Source organism: Vidua chalybeata, chromosome 7 (genome assembly GCF_026979565.1).
Source record: "Vidua chalybeata isolate OUT-0048 chromosome 7, bVidCha1 merged haplotype, whole genome shotgun sequence".
Taxonomy (NCBI): Eukaryota; Metazoa; Chordata; class Aves; order Passeriformes; family Viduidae; genus Vidua; species Vidua chalybeata.
Genome location: NC_071536.1, coordinates 22,398,123 through 22,421,447, shown reverse-complemented (window position 1 = coordinate 22,421,447; position 23,325 = coordinate 22,398,123). Strand labels below are relative to the sequence as shown.

The 23,325-nt window shown below is 36.9% G+C and overlaps 1 protein-coding gene across 3 annotated transcripts in view; it reads left to right on the top strand.

Annotated features, from left to right (window-relative positions):
* The first annotated feature begins 7,138 nt into the window (after positions 1-7,138).
* PSMD14 (proteasome 26S subunit, non-ATPase 14) overlaps positions 7,139-23,325 on the top strand; it is a 46,754-nt gene continuing 30,567 nt past the window's right edge. Inside the window, exons 1-5 of one of the 3 annotated variants that reach the window (XM_053947229.1) lie at positions 7,940-8,322; positions 9,317-9,377; positions 10,622-10,671; positions 12,265-12,352; positions 15,239-15,290. In XM_053947229.1, the coding sequence (XP_053803204.1) occupies positions 15,243-15,290 (48 nt within the window). In that variant the 5' untranslated portion in view covers positions 7,940-8,322; positions 9,317-9,377; positions 10,622-10,671; positions 12,265-12,352; positions 15,239-15,242. Of the gene's footprint in view, positions 7,417-7,939; positions 8,323-9,316; positions 9,378-10,621; positions 10,672-12,264; positions 12,353-15,238; positions 15,291-23,325 lie in introns of those variants that run through there. The other 2 variants (XM_053947228.1, XM_053947230.1) reach the window with 2 other exon arrangements.

Sequence of the window (23,325 nt, the reverse complement as noted above, 5' to 3'; positions counted from 1 at the left end):
ACTCCAGTAACTGGCCATTTATGTTATTGGATTAAGTTATCTGGGGTATTAAATCAGTTACATTGACTTAATCAGGTAGGTAGAAAACTCGGTGGTCTCAAGACAATTTAAGATATTTCTCTACTGCAAGAATTCAAATCCACTTTCTTCAAAAGACTCCACACCAGAATTAAAGAATATGTATTGTATTACATTTTAACAACCTACCAACTTAAATACCAGCAATACAACAGTTTATAAGACCTAATGAATACTCCTTTTTCATTATCTGGTTTCAATATTTTTATTTAATTACAACAAGGTTTTGTATTTACTTTTGCCTTGAATATTGTTCTTACCTGAATTTAGACTCATTTTTATCCATGAAACAAAATACAATAACTTAGACAGTGCTGTGGAGATTAATAGTTAAACAGCAAGCATAAACAAGGGACTCGTATTTACTCTTTTTAGAAGACTAACTAAATACTAAATAAAAAAGTAAAATAAAGTTTAAATTTAATTTTAAAAAATTAGTTTAATTTAATTTAATTTAATAAAGTATTCAAAGAACAAATCAATAATGCCTTAAGCACCTGATACTGACAGTTGTCTCATCAGTTTTCAGGAATTAAAAAAAAATTTGCAAATCATTTTATAAAACAATAGCATGTGCAAGTGTAATATTTGCATTCACCTTTTCTGCATGGATAAAATGCCTCACTCTTTGATCATCTTAAGAAAAAAAATGCATTTTCAACATCCTACCTTTGCAGAGAAAAGGCTTAGGTTCAGTTGGTTCTAGAAACGATCTCTGGACCTGGAATAACACAGGAAAAAAAAGTATTTAGTAGTCAAACTAAAAGAATTATGACCTCCTAAATGAATAAAAAAACCTGGAGGCATATTAATTAATTTTTTTAAAAAAAGGTTGAAATTATAAATCTGAGCAGTATTACAAGCTTCTTCAGATCCCTTCTACAATGGAGACTAAAACTGCTACCACATGGACCCAACATATATTTAAAGTCAGTTTATAGCCTTTAATCAATAGAATCAAGTAAGCTAGTGGGATAAATTACTACTCTTTATTTATGGCATATAGCCAATATAGCTAAAATAAGGATATAGCTTTACCTGAATAGTTTATTGGCAATTGTACTGTGCCTATACAAATTACATTACTCTGAGTGTTTGTAAGAAGCTTGTCTATTCAGTGTAATAAAGTCAGGAAGAACTAAATTTATTTTAACTATTTGGGTACTACAAGAATGAAAGTAACCTTTTCTATGTACTTCTAGTATTTTTTCTGTGATCAATACAGAGAAATAGGCATGATCACAACTCCACAGATTGTGCACAGTCAAAAAACAATTATATTTTATTTTCCTTTTCCTTCTACCAATGCCTCGTGTTCCAAAAAGCTGAACTGGCTGAAGTATGATGTATATGTTTAATCAATAAAATAGCTACTTTTCTAAACCAATCAAGGAGGAGAAATATCTAGTTTATCTTAGCTAGCTATTAATAATTTGTATCATCTCAGAAAAATTCTAAACATAACTGGCCTCCATCATGATTTAATGTTTATAAGGACAGTAGAGAATTCTACAAAGGATGACAGAAAAAAGAGCCAGGGTAATGAAGAGGAAAAAATGCCATGGTGTGTATCTTGAAGGGCTGAAAGAACTAAAACCATCCGAAAGAGAAGAGTCAATATATCTGATTGATAACTTCCATAATTCTGAAGACTATATAGAAATCACAAATTTAATGTCTAAGTTAGATACATTATTTTGTATTCACCTCCAGTTTCCATTTAAATTGAGAGTACAGGTTCCTCACATCCCAAGTAACAGGGCAAATTACAAATGATGAACACATCTGATTTTGTAGAGGCACCAAGACTGCAAATACTTTATTCTCTGCTATACCTCTGGGATTAGTAGAGTAATGTAACCTCTATAGATTTATTTGATTTATGTAGAACTCTGTGGAATTAAGCTATTTAGGAATTCTTCATTACTTTTGTATCATCAGAGAATTTTCAAAATCTGCAAATTGCAACCTTGTTTGTGAGGTAATTTGAAAGGTAAATGTTCTGGCCCAGCAGAAAATCTGATTTTAGAGAATAGCATCATCCCTACCATCCTTTAAATCAGCCATTGTAATCACCATTGTCATCTGTCATGCCCTCCAGCAGAGCAGTCACAGATAGCTTTTCCTAGGCAGATCTTTATAAGTTGAGTTGAAAGCAATTTAATTTTGGCAAAATGGCTGCTTTCATTGTATACAGGACACCAAACCTCTTGTGTAGGACCTTTTCACCATGTTGTGATTGATTTTACATCTATTGAAAACAAGTCTGGTCTCTGCCATTTGTTTACCCTTGTATTCTCTCTTTATGCTTTGGTATGCATTTTTAATTAGATACACTCCAGTTCTTTCACTACTAGCTAACACTTTTATTTGGGAAGCAGTCTTTACTAGCCCTGCAAATATCCGCTGTTCTTTGCAATGTCAAGTCCTTTTCTCACCTTGCTTTGACTTGGTTATCACTTATATCACAAGTAATTCATCCATCTGTTAACTGCTCCAATTCACATTACTTGGCTTTATTTTAAAGATCTTAACAATGGTCAATGGTCTCATCTGGCAGCTGGTTTCTTGTAAAAAATGTGCCTTTCCCAAGTGACATTCTTGTGAGGATCAAAATATTCACTGAATGGGTTTTTATCTAGCAGTTTACAGGTCCCTCAGGCTCTCCATAGAACATATTGTATATACCCAGTGCTTTGGGCATGCCATGTGTAGCAATGTGGAGGACTTCACCTTCTTCAATTTTATTTCACTCTTCTCCAGCTTTCTGCCATGTTATCTTTACACATTGTTGGTTAATTCTTGTAAAAAAAAAAAAAAATTATATGTATAATGCATCTACGTGATTGTTTAAGTTTGCATCCAGAGTGTGCCTTTAAAGCAAAACTCTCAAAGCAGCAAACCCAAGTTTGCGAGTGCTGGAAGTAGATTATCTCATTGAAAAATGGCAGAGCAGAAACATGCTTCATACAATTTGGTTGCAAATGGGCATTCATCCATGGGACACAAGTAGTGCTATCCAAAGCAGAAAATGCTAACAGAAATGTATCATGCCAATTTAGCCCCACACATTTACTCCTTCAAGTCTACACTACTCCCTAACACAGACATAACCACCGAAATAATTGAAATTGTCTTTGTTTGTTGGCTCTCACTACCTGAAATTGGTGAAAAGCATTGCACCAATTATGCAGGACTTCTATAAAAGTAATGTTTCAGCCCAATCAGAAATATCTTAATTACTAAAGGAAGTATAAAATTAATTTTTATTGTGTCACAAATAAGGGGAAAATCTCCCACTGAATAAAGGGGAGGAAAAAAAAAGAGTCGTATTGTTCCATCCCACAGCAATCCAGAAAAACCCACAGTATGTCCACTTTACATACCACCTTTCTCTTAATTTACAGATTTCAATTTACAGTCTTCTACACAGTTATTTAAATAAACTGTCTCTCACAGAGTAGCACCTTTGCAATTGCCAGGGACACAAACCCACTTCTCTGTTTCCTCATAAAAATTTTCCATAGACACCCCCAACACAAGCATTTCCAGCAAGACTGATTTTTTTCTTGGCCTTATCTTCTCCAGATGGTTTGTAGATAGTTCTCACAACTCAGCCATCACTTTAAATAGACTTAAAAAGACAAAAGTCCAGTTTCATTTAGGACTGCATGTGAAACTTGTGGCTGGTGAAATTTCCAATATAAACAAGATCTTTTGGCACCAACTGGAGGGGGGCTGGGGCTGTTTATGGCTCGCAGTAAGGAATGTTTGCTTTCTTAATATCCTCTTCCTTCTTAACTGGGATGGATTATATCCAAATACATTGTTACCATTCTTCTCACTCAAACTGACTTTATACTTGTCATACTTTAATGGGCAGGTTTGTGCTCTGAAAGAGATGCAAATAGTTTTGTTTGCAGGTTTTCAATAATCATATGTTTCATGATTAATGAAGCCTCTTTTGAGCTTCTAACAGCCTTCTGCAGCTGATTGTAGAATTGTTGAGGAGTCTAAAAAAAGTAATCTCACTCATATACTATCTTTAACTAATCCTGTAAAATTTTATTCATTGTTTGTGACAAGAGTTGCTATTACTCTGCATGCAGCAAGGAGTTGATCAAGCATTGTACAAGCTGTTGGGGAAGTCACAGAGGTCACCATCAGCACTTCTAACGGAGTGAGTGCTTGCCAAGGATAACAGAAGAAACCATTTCCTCATTTACAGGTTTGCCAAGACAGAGTTCCAGTCCATTCCCAGGGTGAAAGGCTGCAGTTTAAAACACTATTATTCCTTCATTACTTTTTCAGTGTATAAGTACCAAACATAATTCTAACTCAATCAATCAATCAATAAAATAGTGTGCTTCTGGCTCTATTACCCTCTCACAAAGATGATGTCAGCTCTTGGACTCCTTGATGCATAGCCATTTCCCATGCTCAGTTCTACATGTTTAAACATAAAACCAAAAATAGCCACAACTCCAGCGTTTTGTTCAACCCACAATGCATCAGGTATTCTAACACCAGGCTTTCTGAAACCATATCTTCTGTTGGGTTTGTTTGGGGTTTTTGGTGTTGATGATTTTGGTTTTTTTAACCAAATATTATAACTCAGTCCTGGAGAATTCCTCCTGTCCTAGCACAAACAGCACTCTCTACATAAATGATTTGCCAGAAAATTGTGTCCAGTCTCTCAGTGCATTCTTCAGGTTCTACATGCCATTCTTAAATGTTGCCACTTAGCCATGTAAAGTTGAATTATTTAATTACAGAGCCTCAGCAATATTGCTGCTTTAATCCAATCACAAACACATTTGAAGGGAAAATTATATACCAGGAGTTAGGAAAAAAAAATGATGTGATCTCTTAGCAAGTCTGATCTCTGTTAACCACTTCACTACAAACAAGGATAGGTTAGCATGGCGAAACCAGGAAAAATGTAAGGGTCCAATCAAAGCTAGTTTTTACCATTTATGAGAGCCATCCAAGTAACAAAAATGGGAACAAACCTTGAACATTTTCTTGTACTGCATTACTGCAAATCAATAAATAAAACCTTCTATAGATTAGCACTGGTTAGACCAAAACAATGAGAGATTCATGTGAGAGAGTGCCCTTCAGATTAAATGACAATTTGGAAGTGTTTAACAACATATGGTCTCTTTTCTTTGACATATACGATTAAGAATATATCTTTTTATATAAAAATATAAAATACCATCTGTCATAAGTTCCAGCCAGGATACTGCCTCTATATATCCAATTAATTCACTATACTTTCTAGTGTAAATATTTCTCCTATTTTCTCATTTTTTCTTTTTCTGTAACTATATTTATTTATAAAATTTCAATAAATGTATATATTTAAAAAGTCAATACTATGACTTGAAATGTAATTAGGAATAACAATGAAAGTCTGTTTCACTGTGTATATCAAAGAAGGGCCAAATCTTCAAATGGATTGAAATGCCATTGCTCATTTAAGTCAGTGGGTATAGGCATATTATAAAGATTTAACTGTGTTGTTTTTCCTTATTATACACATTAACCCAGAGAAATGCTCACTTTTCACAAATAAAGATTTGGGTTTCTTTCTTTCTTTCTTCAGAAATGCAGGGTACCTTAAAGACATATGACTGCAGAGTGAGAACCCAAATATAATGGGTATTTCTCCTTAAGGTGCCAGAATTCCAGTGAACATGGAGGAATAAACGGATTGCTCTCAAAATCATGGCAAAAACCAGAAAAATACATAATGCATTTCAATTCACTGAATTAATATTTTGCCCCATTAATTTAATCCAAAAGAAAAAATCTTTGACCACATAATTATTATAATGACTTCTAACATGCACAAGCCTCAAAATACAGTCTCAAGACTATAGGAGCGAAGTTTTGCCAGGTTAAAACAGGAAGGACCATAACAGCCTGTTTGCAGCAGGATGCAAGATTTCTTCTGTCTGAGACAAGCATACCCAGATAAACATATACATACAGACAGACACACATAGGTTTTACTCTTTGTTTCTGAGTAATTTGGCTGTGGGTGTACCAATAAATTACACTAATGGGTTTTGCATTAGTAATGTGAGAAAGAAATTACTGACTCACAATTTAAAACACATTTTAAATCTTTAGCTTTTAAAGAATCTTTTGGAAATTTTGCCTCTTGAGATTCCCTCAGCCTAGCCCAAAAACAAAATGGAAGAGAAAATTATTTTGCTTTTCAAAAACGTTGCCTCTCTTAAAAAGCAGAATACCATATAATCTTTCTTGGGATTAATTTTATACTTCATGGTATAACAAACTAAGATTTCTGTGTCTGCTGCAGTGCTGTGGAAGTGGTGACTATAGCTGTCTGAGACTATTCCCATGTAATTTACAACTTAGTACCTTTTCACCTGCTTCCATGTAGTTGGTCTGTGAGCAGAAAATGCTGATTATCTTCTAATATTACATTCTTGGTCTTTAAAGGAGCTTTCAAATAAACCATGATGCTCTTCTTGGTCATTCATGGCAGAAACTCTGTATAGAGTCCTAATAAATTGTTTGTATAGGTTCTTAAGTTGTCCCAATACTTTTTAAAATACTTGCAGTATTTCAATAACTATGTATAAATCAACTTCTAAGAATTTTTATTGTGTTAGCCATAGTAAGTTCATATGGGCTACAGACATCCCTAACTTGCTCATGTGCTGTCTGGTAATGTACTCCTTTGGCCTTGTGTTTTCCTCTTTTAATTTACAACAGAGTTTGTGCTCCAGGGTTAACATAAGGGTTAACAGAAATTCCAAATTGCTTCTCTGTTTGCACCAGAAAGGTTAGCACCATTCATCAGTATGCATGCTTTCATGTGATTATGTCCCTATTATTTTTGTTTGGCCACAATTCCTGTGATTTTCCATTTCTGCTTGTTCTGGTTTTACACATATGGTCACGCATATTTCTCTTCTCTAAATCCTCGTATTTTCTGTAATACTGTTTAGAGAGCAGTGCATGTGATACTGTTCCTATTACGGTAATCGTTCTTTTATTGATTTGATGACTCAGTTGTTGGTTCTTCTGCCATCCTATCGTGTCGTTGTCTCAGCACTGGTGCCATTCGGTGCAAAGGGACAAATTTAACTCACAGCACTTCACAGCAGAGCAGTTTGCGGCGTTCAACTCCGGCCCGTTCCCCTCGGAGGCCGCGCCCCTCGGGCGCCTCCACTCTCAGAAGCTCCTCCCCGGCGGCCGCGGCGCCGGAAGCCGCCGCCGGGTGCCCTGTGAACCGGGAAGGGCTCGGTTTGAATGAGATCCGGCTGATTCACCGCGGCCCGGGCGGCTCCGGTCCAGGTGAGGGCCCGGCCGCCTCCGTGCCAGGGTGCTGAGGCGCTCCGCGGCGGCCGCTGCGCGGCGGCGGCCGGAACGCGGCCCCGGGGAGTCGGCCCGAGCGCCGGGCAGGGCGGCGGGCGGTGCGGACGGGAGCGGGACGGGGCGGGTCTGGCGAGCGACACCGGCCCGGGCGGGGAACGCGCCGGGCCCCTGGCCTTTCCGCTGGGAAGTCCGGGCGCTTCGGGGCAGCGGGGGCAGCTGCGAACGGGCTGGGGAGAGGCGGCGAGAGGGGCCGGGGAGGGCGCAGGGTGGGGGCTCGGCAGCTAGAGCCGGACGGGCCTCGGCGCCGCACGGGCCCCAGGGCCTGGCCGCCTCCGCCCGGCCCGCAGCGGCCGCCCTCGTTCGGCATCGCCGGGTGCGAGTTCGTGCTGCGGGCAGCAGCGGTCTCTGTGCCCCGTCAGAGGCGCCTGACGGACCGCAGCGCTGCTGCTCCCGGAGTGCAGCATTGCCACGATTCCCGGCAATGCAGCTGAAGTTAGAGGGGCGCGGGGAGAAGTGAAGGCAAAGCACTGGCTGGGATACCTGAAGGGGAAGGAAGCAGAATTAAGTAGAAAAGGAGCGATAATAAAAAATTAACAGCGCTATTCTAGTATGCACCTAACCTAAGTCATGTTTCTGTAACAAATTTGTGTCATATAGTTGGATACTTGTAAACAGCGTGCTGGCGTCATGTCTTAAAGTTGCAGTTGTTTTCGGTGTACTCTGGAAAAACAGAAAACCAACGGGGATTGAGATTTACTTTTTATGTTTTATGTAAATGTATCTCAAAGCTGTGTAGAACTGAAGTGGTACTAGGCAAGCTGAAAAGTCTGACAGATTTGTGTTCATGTTAAAGCTGACAGCCCTGGGAGTCCAAGTATGCCTCAGGTAGGGAGTAAACTTGGAAGACGATTCTGTGGAGCAGAGCATTCGCTGTTCATGACCATATTGAAACAGTGAAAAATATCTGTTTATGAAGAAATTCGGAAATTGGCTAGTGTATGAGTTGCTTCTGAATCACTTAGTGTGACTTTGAGCAACAGAGTTTAGCCTGTAGCTTAATAGGAAATGTTGTGTTCCATCATCTGTTTTAACATGCCATTTCAGTGATATTCATTTGAAAACTTATGACTTGGAATATTTTAAGTTAGAGAATGCTTTAAAAATAGTATTAAATAATACAGTATATAAATTAGTTTGTCAACTTTCTTGGAAATGACTCACTCCTGACAAAAAATTATGGAGTATAAACTAATGGTACCTATAAGTACCTTGTAATATCTAGGATGATGGGAAAGGGCAGGTGTTAAGGATGCTTTGAATAATAGAGAACTGGAATGATGAGTACTTGCTGGACTACTGCATAGTTCCACAATAGTTGTATGTCTGCTTGCCTTTCTGCAGATTTCAGAGAAGGTCATTACTTCATGTACTGCATAAAATTAAAATTAATTCTGTCGGTTTCTATGGTGGTGCAGCTTGTTAATGAATCTTTGCTTATCTGTAAGTATTATGTGAATGTACTTCAGTAGCTTTAAAGCAGTCTGTTTGAATCTTTGTTACTGAAGTAATTCCAGCTCAGCAATGAATGTAGTAGAATTAGGTTTGCTGTACTTCTGGAAGTCAGGAAGCAGAGTATGGGAAGCTGACCTGCAAACCACCTATTCCAGCTGGGGTCTATTGAGATTCAGGTCTGTGGGATCCAGAAACAGGGTCTGGGCTTACAGATCTGAGCATGTTATGGAAGCAGGAGTCATGTAACTCTGGACTTGCACTACTGAGACTGCATTCATGCATGACATGATTAAACTCTAGCTTTAATGAACAGATTAGACTTGATGGTAATGTATATTTTTTTCTTCTTTTCATACAAAATGTATAGGAAGATAGACAGACTAGCCTAGCCCCTCCCCCACCTTTTCACATGTGAAGTCTCTGTTCAGGTTTGTTGACTTTAACTTCAGTGAGTTTTTTTTGTGGTGAAGTAATGTTTTTCTGCAATTTCTGAGCTGATTTACCTCTACTGTTTATCATCCCTAGTGAAGCTGAAATGGTTGCAGTTGCACCAAAAACCTTGAGCCACTTTTGAGCACTGTTAATAAAATTGTTGATCATCTGCTGCATGTAACTCCTCTACAGGAGATGTGGAAGTGCTTGTACAAAGCTTGTTATGTAGTCTCAGGCGGAGAAACTGAGTTACTGAAGATGAAATGATTTGTGTCAAGTCTCTCAGTGTACAAATTGAAAATAAATTGCTGTCACCTGTGTGTAGCCTGATACTCCCTCCACTAATAGGGCAGTTTAGTAGCCATTGTTTTCTATGTATGTCAAAGCTGATTTTGATATTTATTTCTCTACTAACTCAAAAGTTGCCAAACCAGGAGAACTCTCTTTCATTGAGGGATCACATCATGGAGTGTTAATGCTAGATAAAAATAGTGCACTGTAGTGTGAAACTCATGTGTCTCATGCAAGGACATAGAGTAATTTAAGACTGTTTCAAGTTGATTTCAAAATACATGCTGCAACACGCCAAGTATAAACACAGTAGCTATTGGTTTATAGCTATATGTGTATACACATTTGTGTATAATCCTTTTATATAACGTCATTCCTATGCTACCTAAGAAAAGTGTTTTCATTATTAGAAGTTGGAATTTAAGTGACTTGAAAATACCAATGAACAACTGAGTGGTGAATAAGAGCTCTCCAAATGGGCAACTCTTTCCAATTATTGCAGCTACCTAACAGTGGTATTAGGAGCAAATTTTAGACATGGGTTTTAAAATTTCTGTTTTCAGATCAGTTTTGAGATTCTCTGTGTATACTCTCACTGCATTATTAATATCAACTATTTTTCCCTTTTGAGGTGAGGACAATAAATAAAAATTGCACTAATGGAAGTTTGGGTTTTTAAATAACATCCTATGACCAAACTTATTTTAATTATGGTGTTTCCAATCATGAACATACATACACAGAGAAGCTATTTAATTATTTTTTTTAAGCCATTAGTGACCATATTGATTTCAGTGATGAGGGCATGTCATCCAAATCCTGCAATGCACCAAAATGCTAGTTTATTATGAAAACTGTCCTTCTGTATTTTTTCTGATACAGAACTATTTGATACATTTACTTCCTTAAAGTTATGCTTTAAACAGAGTCTGTTAACTCTTCCTTGCAGACAGAAGGAAACCATCAAAATACCTTTTGCCAATTTAGGAAGGAAAAGAGGTGAGATTTACTGTGAACTGTTTGTTTACTTTTCTGGCTTTTATTTATAGGTATATATAATGTAAGTGTATGTGTGTGTGTGCAAATATAGGGAAAAAAAACAACAGAGAAGTTGCTAATCAGCCCAGCTTTTTGCACTTTGTAGCAGAGGTAATATTCTCACCTGTGGGTTACCTTTTGTGCCTCACTGGGGAACAGACCAAGGTCACAGAGATTTGTTTCTTTCTTTGTAGTAAGTGGGGAAGGGAATGCAAGACCACTGGGTGGTCGGGTGGCTAACGGTGAATAAGTCAAGCCCAGTTGAAGAAGTAGCTGCAATTCTGTTGTAGCCTGTGCTGCTGGCTTTTGTGGTCTCTTCTGGATCATTTCTTTCTGCAAAGCTGGCAGAAGGATAGTAACTTTTCATTCAACTTGTTAGTGATTTCCATCCCAGCCTGTCTGCACTGAGAAACTCTGACTTGTTCTTTCTCTTCCAGATTTCTTGGGAAGGTGAACACATCTTCCTTTGCTCTTGTATTACTTTGAGATAAGCTTCAAAAGGGTCTCTGTTAAATTGCCTCAGTTACTAAAAAACAAAACAACCACCCCCGCCCAGACAAAAACCCAAAACCAACCCCCAAAACCCACAGATATTCTTTGAGCAGCTTTAGCTTAAAGAATGATTTGACAGAAATGTCTTCTGGAGCCTGTATTAGTGTTACAAGCAATCAGCCTTTCCAAGACCTCTTTTTCTGTTATGCCAAGATAACTATTTCTGGGACGCAGCATGAAGCCTCTCAGAGAAGTGAACAGGGTTAAACCCAGTGTTTTTGATAGCCTCTCAGTTTGCTGCAGGGCTGCACAAATGGCTGTCCTGGCAGTACTGAGAAAGCAGCATCAAGTTGGTGAGCAGCAGCAGCTTCCTCATTGCTCCTTATGTTAACACTGACATTGAAAAAAAGTCTATCAAATCACAGACACAGATCATTTCACAGATCTGTTTCAAAACACTGCTCTATGAATGATTGAGAGGATGCAATTAATGGGCAGTGTTCTCAGGGAGGAGGATAACATGAATTTTAACTCCTAAATTGAATGTGAAGCAGCCTTTCTCTACCTGAATTCAGGCAAACGTAAAGATCTTTGTGACTTTTCTGGTCACACCAACCACTCTTGCAGAAATAAACAGGAAAGCTTTCTGTACCTGCAGACTGCTCTTACCCTTGGTGCTTAGGGCATCTTAACTACATCAAAAGCTTCTGAAATAGTAAAAAAAATCATGGTTTCAGTTTCTAACAGCATTTAAAATGATAAATTAGCTTTAAATTTCTTAAATGAATTAATAAAATATTTTGAGAATTTAATTTTAAAAATTTTGAGAAAATTGGAAGCTTCTTGCAGTATTACGGATACTTGAGCGAGACATGGCGTGTACCACTCCAAGGAATTGTATGGCAAAAGGAAAAAAAAAGCCCAGTAAACATTCTTTGGGTTATTCTTCGATAGTGCCTTGTCCTTTTGCAGCTTATCAATGTAACATTTCTTTTTTACATGTGCCACGGTTTCTGAATTTTACTGGGTTTCTGCCTTTCTCCTTTCTATTTCCTTCTACAGGAAAGAGACCTACTGGTGTCATCTTTACAGTAAAAAAGTGGGAGCTGCTGCCAAGTTTGTTCTGTGAGCACCTCTTGCTGAGCACCAGGTTAGAAATGTATCGTTGCTTTATTTATAAAGGTTAAAGTTAGCTTCATTAATGTCTAAAAATTTCCCTTAAGCTGTTTTAAGGTTTACAGAAGCATTGTTTGAGAAATGGGATTTATTACTGAAATAATATTTAGATGGATTAACAAAAACTAAAATCTGTTTTGGTGAATGTATTTCATAAACTTAAATTTTTTAGATGTTTATATATCTTGGTAAACAAACATGTTTAGGTCCATATAGACTATAGCCTAAAGCATATTCAGTTACAAATAGGCAAGTAAAGCATTAGCTACCAAAACTGAAACCAGAATCATGTCATGGAGCTAGTGAAATAATTTGCAGTGCATCTAGAACTGTGTTTTGGAGATTTTCTCTCTGTGCTGCTCTCTTGAAAACCTGAGTATCTCAGTTCAATGACTATTCTGTGAGAAATGTTAGGTGTCTGTAATACAGTGAAATTTTGCTGTAAAGTTATGCTGATAAGTAGTCAGTTTGTTTAACACTTTAGACTAATCCAACTCTGATTTGCCAAAATATATGGCTTTTAATAAATTATGTACTATACTGTTGGGTTACAAACTGGAATGAACTGTGTAAATAAAAAATTAGTACAAGCTATTGCTTTTCACTTGTGTTATAGGATTTGTTATTTGTTTATTATTTCTTAAATGTACATAGGTAATGTACCTTGTCAGTTTATGGAAGTTGCTGTTGTTGACAGAACTGCCAGTTTCAAGGTTACCAGTGTAGAGACTAAAAGTTTCTTAAAATAAATGAACAACCATGATGGATTAAAAGAATAGTTTTAGTAGCTTAAATATACTTCTCAGTTACTCTTCAGCCCTCTTTAGTGTCACAGAAGATGAATCATTGTGGGTTTCAATGGAGGAGTATCTACCACAGAGGGGTAACATGAACTGTAGTTGGTGTTAATTTGTGGTAACATTGTGACTGTTTTATTGAAGCCATTTAACATATGCTTACATAATATCTTTAAACAGCAACTTAACCTTTCCAAGGAAATCCTTCAACTTGATTTGGAATTTATTGTAGTTCAGGATAGAAAAGCATATACACTGTGTGCAGCTTTTGCCTCTAAAAAAGAAGCTTGGTGTCAGTGACTTACTGAAGAAGTGAAGTGTAACCCCTAACCCTTTAATAAACTTCTTTTTAATTTATATGGTGCCAGTGGAGCTTTAAGAAAGTACTTACTGCTAGGTGAGGCTGCACTTGTTGGATTTGCAGGTTCTACAAAATCAAGAGAGTGAATCATATTAAACTAATAGCCTGATCGTTCACTGAACTGGGAAAGTGAAGTTAGCAAGTAGGGCAGGTATTTCTGATCAATGTATCTTGGCTATTGTTATGAAGTTATTAAAGTATGAAGTAAAATTCTGCTTCTTTATGTGTTTAGAAGTTTAAACTATTTGTTTTAACCTTATACTGAAATAAGGCTTGTTAGTCTTTAGCCAGTAAAAAATCTAGCAAATATCAGAAGAAATTATGAAAATTATGGTAACATTCACCTTCAGCATGAAGATTTTTTCATATACAAAGCAAATATATTTTTCAAGTTCTTTTGCACAATTATTTCAAAAGAAGGCTATTAAATTAGTATTGTTAATGTAATCTGAAATAATGTATATAATTCTCTTATGTGTAATATAAAATCTGCTTGGAGGATGAATGTATTTTGGAAATCATACTTGGTGTTCTCAATTGCTTTCAAAGCCTAAACAGGCTTTGTTGTGTTGTATTAAAACTTGTCCAATTAAGACCATAATTTTTGATGCTGTGTTTTGTATCTTCTATTTCACAAATAAGCCAATAAAATTTTCTGATTTCTGTAAGCCTTGGAAATTGCTTGATTTGATAAAAACAGCTGCTTAAAAATTAATATTCAGTAGGCTTTTTCTTTTTTCATTTTATCCATAAGTTTAGTTGTATAGAGCTAAGTTGAAAAAGCCAAGTAAGCATGGTAAAGTTCTGTTACAGCTGGGGCAGAACCTGTGCCTAGTTATCCACTATGAAATTGTAGATGTCTTTCCAACAACAGAAAGTGAAGAAACTGTAGAGAAAGAAACAGCAGAACAGCAGTGTATTTTTTTTGTTTGGATGCCTTAGCAGCCTTTATTCCTGGGGATCACCCCTTGAAAGTTACAAGAGACAAAAACTGATGCTTTTTTTTTTTTTTTTAAAGGAAGACGTTTCATTGATTGGAATAATCTTGCACTAAAGCAATGGCACATGCAAGAATGTATTAAATGACTGTACTGTCACTAGTCTTCTAACTATATACACATTAAATGTTTACTTTACAGTATTTCTTTTAGTATAATGAGTTCATTAGAAAGAAGCTTTTGGTGCTAATTCAGAGATCCATAATCTGCTTAGTGTCTTTCACATGTAGTTTTGATGATAAGTGACAAGCTGTAAGTTAATTAGCACGGAACTTTCTAATGAGGATGCTAAAATCCTTACTTTAAGATTTTTATTGATGATTTCTGAGCAAATGAAAGTAAATTCAATTGTATATCTAATAAGTTTTAGGAACTTTCTGGCTGTAGGTACTGATCATAAGCAAAAAAAAAAAATCCCCCAATTAATTGAATGATGGGAAAGTTTTGAGAAGTTTGACAAGAGTGTTTGTCTTCAGAAATGGGGATAACCCAAAACCAAAGCAATAAAGCAAAGTCTGTTAATTAGCATGGAAGACAGCTTCTTGAATTAATATGTGGTGTTAATTAACAGGAAGTCTGATGTTGTGTTGTAATTACCACCAATATTTTTGACATACTGAGTGACTGAAGGTGAATTATATAGATAACAATTTAGTAAACATTTCGAGCTTGGGAACATTTTTCCTTTGTTTCTGTTTTTCTAGAAATATGGATAGACTTCTGCGACTGGGAGGAGGTATGCCTGGACTGGGACAGGTTAGTATATAGCTTATAAATATTTTCTTTAAAATTAATAAATTCTGGAGTACTTCTTCTATTATACTATCATATTTTAAAACAGCATCAAAAACAGAGTTCATAGTAATAATCTTTGACTCAAGAGATTTTATACGTGTATGCATATCTTTGTTAAAACCTGACCTTTTTTTTGTAAATATGAATACATATGTTGGCACTAAGTTTACAGAATGTTTATAAACCTTTCTTTTTGTGTCTGAGCATTTTAAAATTTGTATTGAAAAGCATTGGAAGCACATAATACATTAAAAAAAAAGTTTACAATAATTTGGAATTTCAGAATATGAAGGGTATTCTAAATGGGCAAGCATATCCACTGCTCTTTCATAAATTATATATTTCAGTTCTTGGATCACATTGTGAACAGGGCATTATAAGATACTGAAGTATATGTAAATTTCAAGAGGTAATTTGAGTTTATCACTAGTGGGTAATTGTAGCTACCTGTATGTGTGTTTTATTGCATCTCCTCTTGTTGATTGCTCTCACTTCTGTAACTACTCACAGCAAGAAGGCCTCCCTGGCAGCTGTCCTGTTCCAGTGAGAGACTTATTCACATTGTATGGCTTCTCCTACCTCTACAGCAAGTCCTAGTGCTTTTTTCCTTGATCAACTGATATGGCCAGCAGTCTTCAAAAATAGAATCAAGATGATCTGGTTACCTTGTGCTGATTACTGTGGATACAGGGGAAAAATAATTAGGAACTTCTTTGTTTGTGGTCTGTAGGAAGAATTATTTCCTTAAGGAATGGGGTCCAGTGTAATTTCTTTTGTAGTCCTTTCCTTTGGTTGGCTGCAGTAGCTGGCCTTCCTCTGTTTCCTCATCTGCCTCCTGGTCTCTTTCTAAGTTGAGAATCCAGACTCTTGTTCCTCAGGAATCAGTTCTGTATGTCTTGGGCTTCGGGATATGTGTCCAGGGTTTCCTCTGGGATGTTGAAATTGCTAAACCCCATGCTTCTTTGGGTTGTGTATAGTGTGTTTGTGTCCAGTATAACTACAGGAGTAGTTTAATATTGAAGCATTTGGTGAAATATTCTAGGCTGATCTACAGACTCTAGATGTTTTGCCAAATAAGCTGTAACTTTTGGTGTATAATTTTTTCCCCTTTTTATAGCTAAAATTCTATTCACGTTCTCTTAGTGAATCTTCAAGCCGCCCTCAGTTATTTTTAGTTTCACTTTCTTAAACAGTTATTTCTCTTGTTCCTCTGAGCTGCCAGCCTGCTTCATGACTCTTCATTTTTTTAACATCTGTGCAGTCTAATCTCTCAAGCTTTCACTTCTTAGTCCTCTATGAACTTGACGTTTATCAAAGCTGTTTTTCAAATTTACGGTTAACTCTCTGCTGTTTTCTGAAATTTTCATCTTGAAGCTTGCTAGAAAATTGTGGCAGACAATAGAACATAACATTCAGAGGAAGCTTGCTGAACTCCTCTGGTAGCTTTGGCCCTCAAAGCTGCTCTGTGTTTAAATATGGAATTGTGTCTTAAATGAGTTGATGAGTATATGTTGGATTAAAAAAAAGGCATAAAACTGAATTGCTCTTTACTTAAGTTGCTGCTTGCACTGGATATCTTGACTACATTTGTAGTCCTTTTGGTTTATTGAATCAGCAGGAAGGCTTTTCAAATAGAATATTTTTATGTCCTTAAAACAGTGTGTTTCAAAGGACCTTGAAAGGTCACTTATATTCTGAATATCAATTGATGATAATCGAGATTGAGAGATAATTCAGAGTGAATCAGATATCTTTGAGATAGAAGAGAGGAGGAAGATATTTCTTGGATATATTTTGTAATGCTAGAAAGCAAAATTATTATGATTCGTTTGCACTAGAGTGTTTTAAGCAACAGAAGCTCTTTGTTCTTATTGCTGTGTTACAGTTGTTCTAAAGGCTGAACATAGTAAAAACATCTGACTGAGCCATTCTTGCCAGCATAAGAATCATCTGTATATGTAGTCTGGTAGAAAAAGAGGCATTTTCAAAGTAATTTTATCACATAGTTTGGAGCTTGCTTTTTTCTTGTAGCTTGGGGTCTGCTTAGCAAGAGGAATGCCTCACATAAAGTCTGCTAAGAGTCTGTTTGATTTGCTTTGTAACTGATGTTAAAGTACTGGCGGATGCTTGGTCAGCACAGTTCCTGTTTGATCTCTGCCAAGGCATTCTTTCTCAGTGACCTGCTTTAGCTTCTTCAGCAGCAGTTACTTGGCTCTTCCCCCTTGGCAAAATTACCTTTTCTGGTTATTGTCTCATTTAGGTTTTCTTGGTCTTCTTAATTTCCAAACTCAGATATGTTGTCCCAAATGCACTTTAATGTGTTTGCAATATGCTTTTCAAGTCTTTTGGTGTAGTGTATTACACTTGAAAACTACTGTCACTGAATTTGTGGTTCTCTTTCCTTACTTCTTGCTCCTTCAGGATGCTATTGAGTGACTGATTGGCCTTCAGGTGTCCAGAGGTGGTCAGTGCTAAATCCCATCTACCTTAAGCCTGTCTTCAAATGGCTAATAAATCTTTAAGGAAGTAATCTTAAACTGATACTTCAACAATAAACTTTCCTTCCAGTGACATGTGGTTTAGAAATCTTGAAGCATTTCTTCTCTTTTAATCATAGGTGGCCAAAGGGCTGTCTTAGTAGGGCAGGAGGTGGACAAAAGAGGAGAAGAGAAGAGGATCTTGCAAATTTTGGCATTCCATTCCAATCTTCCAAATTTTGGCATAAGCCATTCATGGTGTTTTCTGACAATATGCTTGGTCATTAATTGTGTGTTCTTTTTATGGCAAGGTACCTGTGTTTAGTTTTGAACTAGATGCCAGAGGTATGACCTCCTTTGAAACACTGCTTCATGCAGAAATTGTGTCTTACATGACTAGTGGTGTACCTGGTCCATAAGTTTGTTTTGTCTTGAATTCATATTCTCGTGATAAATGCATAAGATGAGTGAATGAATGAATGAATAAATGAATGAATGAAGCCTTTTAGAAAAGATGTAAAAGATTGAAAGGGTTGTGATGTCTCAAAGAAAAGCTTATGACTTCAATTTCGCTCCTGTAGTTCATGGGAATTAAGATTTTGGCAATGCCCTTGTTCTTCTTCACTTATATAGTCTCCTTTCTCTCTCCTTCTGCCCCTTGTTGTGTTGGGTTTTTCTACTTATCTTTTCTTTCCTGATTAATTCTTTTCTGTTTGTCCCTCTGGAATACTGCCTACCAAAGAATTTCACTAGTGGTTTAGTACTTCAATTTGTACTGTACATTGCATTGTACATTTGCTGCAGACAAATGAACAGGTTTGTGGGGTACGTAAAAGCATTCTGCTTATGTAGCAGGTGGGAATTTGGAGCAACACTCCTCTTCATTTTGTATGCTGAACTATTGTTTGCTGGTGAAATCAGTTCCACATATGCCTCTATTAGGCAATCCCACTTGAAAGGGTGTGAGCAACTTAAGTGCATTTGTAGCCAAGCTTTTCTCTCCATCACTTACAGACTAGTAATTCAAGTTAAGCAAGTTCTTGTCCATACTAGCACATGCTGTCTGTTTTTCTGAATCCAGATGTGATAGAAAGCAGTGAAATAGTGACACTTTTAAAAGAGGCTTTTAAAATAATTTTTCATTGCTTGATAGATTTTTGAAAATATTCATTTACACTGCTCTGTTAGTGCCGACAACTGTTCTAGTACAATAAATGAAAAATAAAACTGATTCTGTATTTTTGAATTAACATATTTGATGACAGAGGGGAAGGGGAAAAATTCCAATGGGAAGGGAGGGGGAGACAGAGAACTGACCTGTGTCTTATAAGGAGTGTTTACACCTTGACTTGGAATATAGAAAAAGAAGTACAGATAGCTATTTTATTTGAATCATGGACTTGCCAATTAGCCATCAAGTGCTTCCATCTGTGAAATAGTTGATCAGATGGGTTAGCTGGGATGTTTCCAGATTAGGGCATTGTAAATGGCACTTGAAAACTGTCACTTTGATTAGGAGGTTTCAAATACTGCACTGCTTGGTGCTATGGAACCTTTTTCTCCTCATAGGATCTTGGCTTTTTTAGAACATGCTTTTCCTATTTAGTTAATCTGTGGCACCATGGGAACTTGGGAGACCTGCTGCTGATCTAAGGTTCTGCTTCGTGTGCTAATCTATTCAGGGTGGTTGTTGAAGGGACAGCAGAATGCACTCTTCTGTGGGGCTTCCAAAGATGAGTTGATGGTCTGGCAGACAGAGGAGAGTCAAGCTCTGTGTAGATCATTCCCAATTAACAATTAGATGCAAATTTCCTTGAGTTACTTCATTCAGCTGATGTGTCATTTGAAGTACATGACTTTTTCTTGTATCTTACATCTTCTCTATGTAAACAAAAACATCCGCCAACAATAAAAAACCTTAAACCCAGATACCCCTTAAAACAAACCCAGATACTCCCATCCCTTCTCTCCAAAAAAAACCCAAAACAATAAAACAACCCAAAAACATGCCAACAACCCAAACAGGAAAAACTCCAACACCTTAACATCTTACTGAAAATTATTTTGGTTCATTGATTCTTGAAACAGCTTGTGTTTTAATTTGTAGGGTGTAAATGTGTTGTCTTTAATTAAGTACCTTTTTCATTGTAATGCTGTAGAGTGTTCTGGTATCTCAGTATCTGTTTAGCTGTATGACTTTCTCCTTTCTGTGTCTCCTGGGTATGTATGCTTTATGTGGTTTGAATTGTGGTAGTGCACTGTTGTCTGCTTCTCATACGTATTTGAAGCTTCACATACACCTTTTGAGAATATGTTGCCAGGGGAATAAATCTGAATTGTAGCTCTTAAAATTGTGCATCGTTTCTGTGCCATTGCTTCTGAGACAATTTCCAGCAAAGTTCTCAAGTACAAAGAATGTTACTATTTCTAGAATTCAAATGTAATTCCCAGTAGATGAGATGGTGTACAATTTGGGTGAGTTATTCCAGTTCTACTTTTTTTCCCTGGAAGCTGTCAACCCATTTAAGGAATAAAAGAATTTTCTCAATGACAAACATTTTTCATCCATTAAAAATACCAAACATGAAATCCCATAGAAAGTTCAGAAGACTTAACTGCCTGCATTATCTTCCATAGAAAGTCTCGACATCAGTTTTTATATACAAAATATGTGGTTTTGGTTTAAGGAGAAGAAAACCACCTTAGAGATAATAAACTGTGCTGTTTCACTTACTTTCACTGTCTGGGGTTAATGTTTAACTGCACTGCTTAGTGTTTTAGAACAGGGCTGTTCAACGAAAGCTTCATATCAAATTTAGGGTCCAGGTGTGGTCGGGGTCTGGTTTTGCTGGAGATGGTAACTCCATGGGTCATGTTAGGCTTGTTTGAAAGTTGCTGGGGGTGGCAAAGCAGAGTATAGTTCTCATGCATTGGAAGTACAGTTGAGTTGTTGTAATGTGATTTGTCTCTTAAGGAGCTAATTGGGAGAGGAAAAGAGAAACCTGCTAGAATTGGTTTAGGAGCAGTCATAATTTTACTTAAACCCTGTGTGTAATTTGTTTTATAAAGGCTGTCATAAAATAGGATGGCTGCACTACAGACTTGTCCTACATATTAATCACAAACAAACATAAAAGTAAAAAAGCTACTGGATTGTGTCTGAGCATTGCAGTTTTCTCTGATCTGTTATTTTACTCTGGAGAACATTTTTAGCTGCCTCTTTTTGGCCTCAGATCATAAACTTCTAATAATTAGGCAATTAGATTCTCTCTCCTCAATCTAATTGCCAGTGTAGTCCAGCTGACTTTTGACTTTCTCCAAAAGAGACAAAGGAGTTTGGACAAGGAAATGAGTGTAGCCATAATGAGAAAGAACATAGGGGAGAAAGGGTAAAGAAGAAGAGATATCTCTGTGCATTTTGCATTGTACATATTCACTTTTAGTGTTCCTTTCTGCAAGCAGGAAACAGTCACCCTACAGCGATCAATTTAATTTATTTATCTTGGAAATTGTATCTTCTTTCGGAAATCCCATGCAATTGAATATTAAGTTGCAATGCTACTCTGCAGCAGCTTTGAACGAGGGTTTCTCTTTTCTTCCTGCTGTGTACAAGAGTCCTCTAAGTACTTCTAGGAAGTTTGAAGTGGTTTTGTGTTATAGTGGTGTGGTCTGGGGGGTGGTGGGTGTTGGTTGATGGGTTGTTTTTTTCAAGTGTTGCAGACAACTGACCTTGCTGCATATTGTCACTGAGTCTCCGAGTTGACCTGCTTGTATCCAGAGGACCAGCTCTTCATAACACTGAACCTTCAGGCATATAGAACCCAGTGCATTCTTCTTCATGTTGAGGAGATATCTTTAACTGCTTTGCCTCAAAAAATGTACTTTAGGCTGAGCTTAGGCAGAACCTGCTGAGGGCTATCCTGCCTTTTTGGCAGAACTGTGTTTAGAATAAGGTAATTAAAAATCTACATTGGAGCAAGACTACAGGAGGCAGACAAAATTTGAAATTTTATGTTGGGTGCTGACTCGTCATCTGCCTTGAGACTCTCAGTTCTAAGTCCCAGTACCGTCTGTAATGCTAATGGGAGTAGATAACAGGTTAGTCCTAGCTTTTTTCTGGAATGAAGCTGACCTCTGTATTTTCTTTTTACTTCCAGTAGATTGAGGCTGTGAAAAACAATAGTTCTTTTCAAAAATATATATAGTGTTACTGAGAACTTGTTTTGTGTCCCTAATCTTATGACTTTTTTCTATGACATTGTCATAGAATCATAGGATGGTTGTGTTGGAAGGGACATTTAAAGGTCATTCAATCCAAATTGTCTTTATGCTTGGTAAGGAATATTGACTGCAGTAATACAGCACACCTACCCCTTTGAGTTATGTGTCTCAATGAATGTGTAGATTAAATGGGGTAAAGACAGAGGAAACACTGACCCAGGGAAGATTACACTTAAGCAGCCGTTTCATACAATAGTTGGTTGGGAACATTGTGGGAAGTCTGACTACTGCAAATTGCATCAAGGTCATATATGTAAGTAATTTTATATCATGAATACATGTTAATGTTGAGTAGTAAATATTTATTTTTAATAATAATGTTCTCTTAATGTCTCATTAAACTAGAGACTATTTTTGTTTGAAGATCTGCTTAGTTAAAAACAATCAAATAACAAACAAACCAACAAAAAAAAAAAAAAAAAACAACAAAAAATGCAAAAAAAAACCCCAACCAACCAAAAAACCCAGAAACAACCCCCCTGCCAAAACCATAGCAAAAAAACCAAACCAAAACCCACCCCACACACACTAAAAAAGAAAACCACAGAACACCGCCCCACAGAAACTAAAATCCTAAATAAGCAGAAATCTAAGCAGTAAAATTCTGGCTCTGCACCAAAGAGGTGTTGGCAAATTTATGATCCCAACCCGTTTAACCAACTGCTCAAAGCTATACAAAGTTCTGTGTTTTGTAATTTTGGTTTTGAAGAGGGAGGGAGATGGGAAATGTTGTATATTTCAAGTCCATCTATATTGCTGTTCGTGGAGTTCTGTTGTAAATGTGAACCTGGGTGAACTTTTTTTAGGAGGCAGAATTTTGTAAAACATACTGAGACAATTTTTATGTAGCCTGCTAAGGTTGGCTTTTTTTTCAGAGATTTTTCAATTTAAGGTAGCAGTTGATGCCACAATACTTCCTTAGTATCCCTACTCCATTTTGGAGTCTCTGAGACTAAACATATTACTGCAATTTTTATTTCATCTGACATATGGTGTAACAAGACAATGTGATCCTTCAAGAAATCTAGGCTGTTTGTTGAGACTTACAGTATTTTGTGGTCTGTTATGCATTCTTGTTTATAATTGGTATAAAAATGGACCTAAACATACAAACTGTTTGGACATAATGGTAGCTTCAAAATCTAATCCTGTTGATGTGGAACTAACTACAAAATTGTGTGTGTAATAGCTTGAAAATACCAATAAAATTTCTAATTGCTACTAATTTTAGTGTGTGA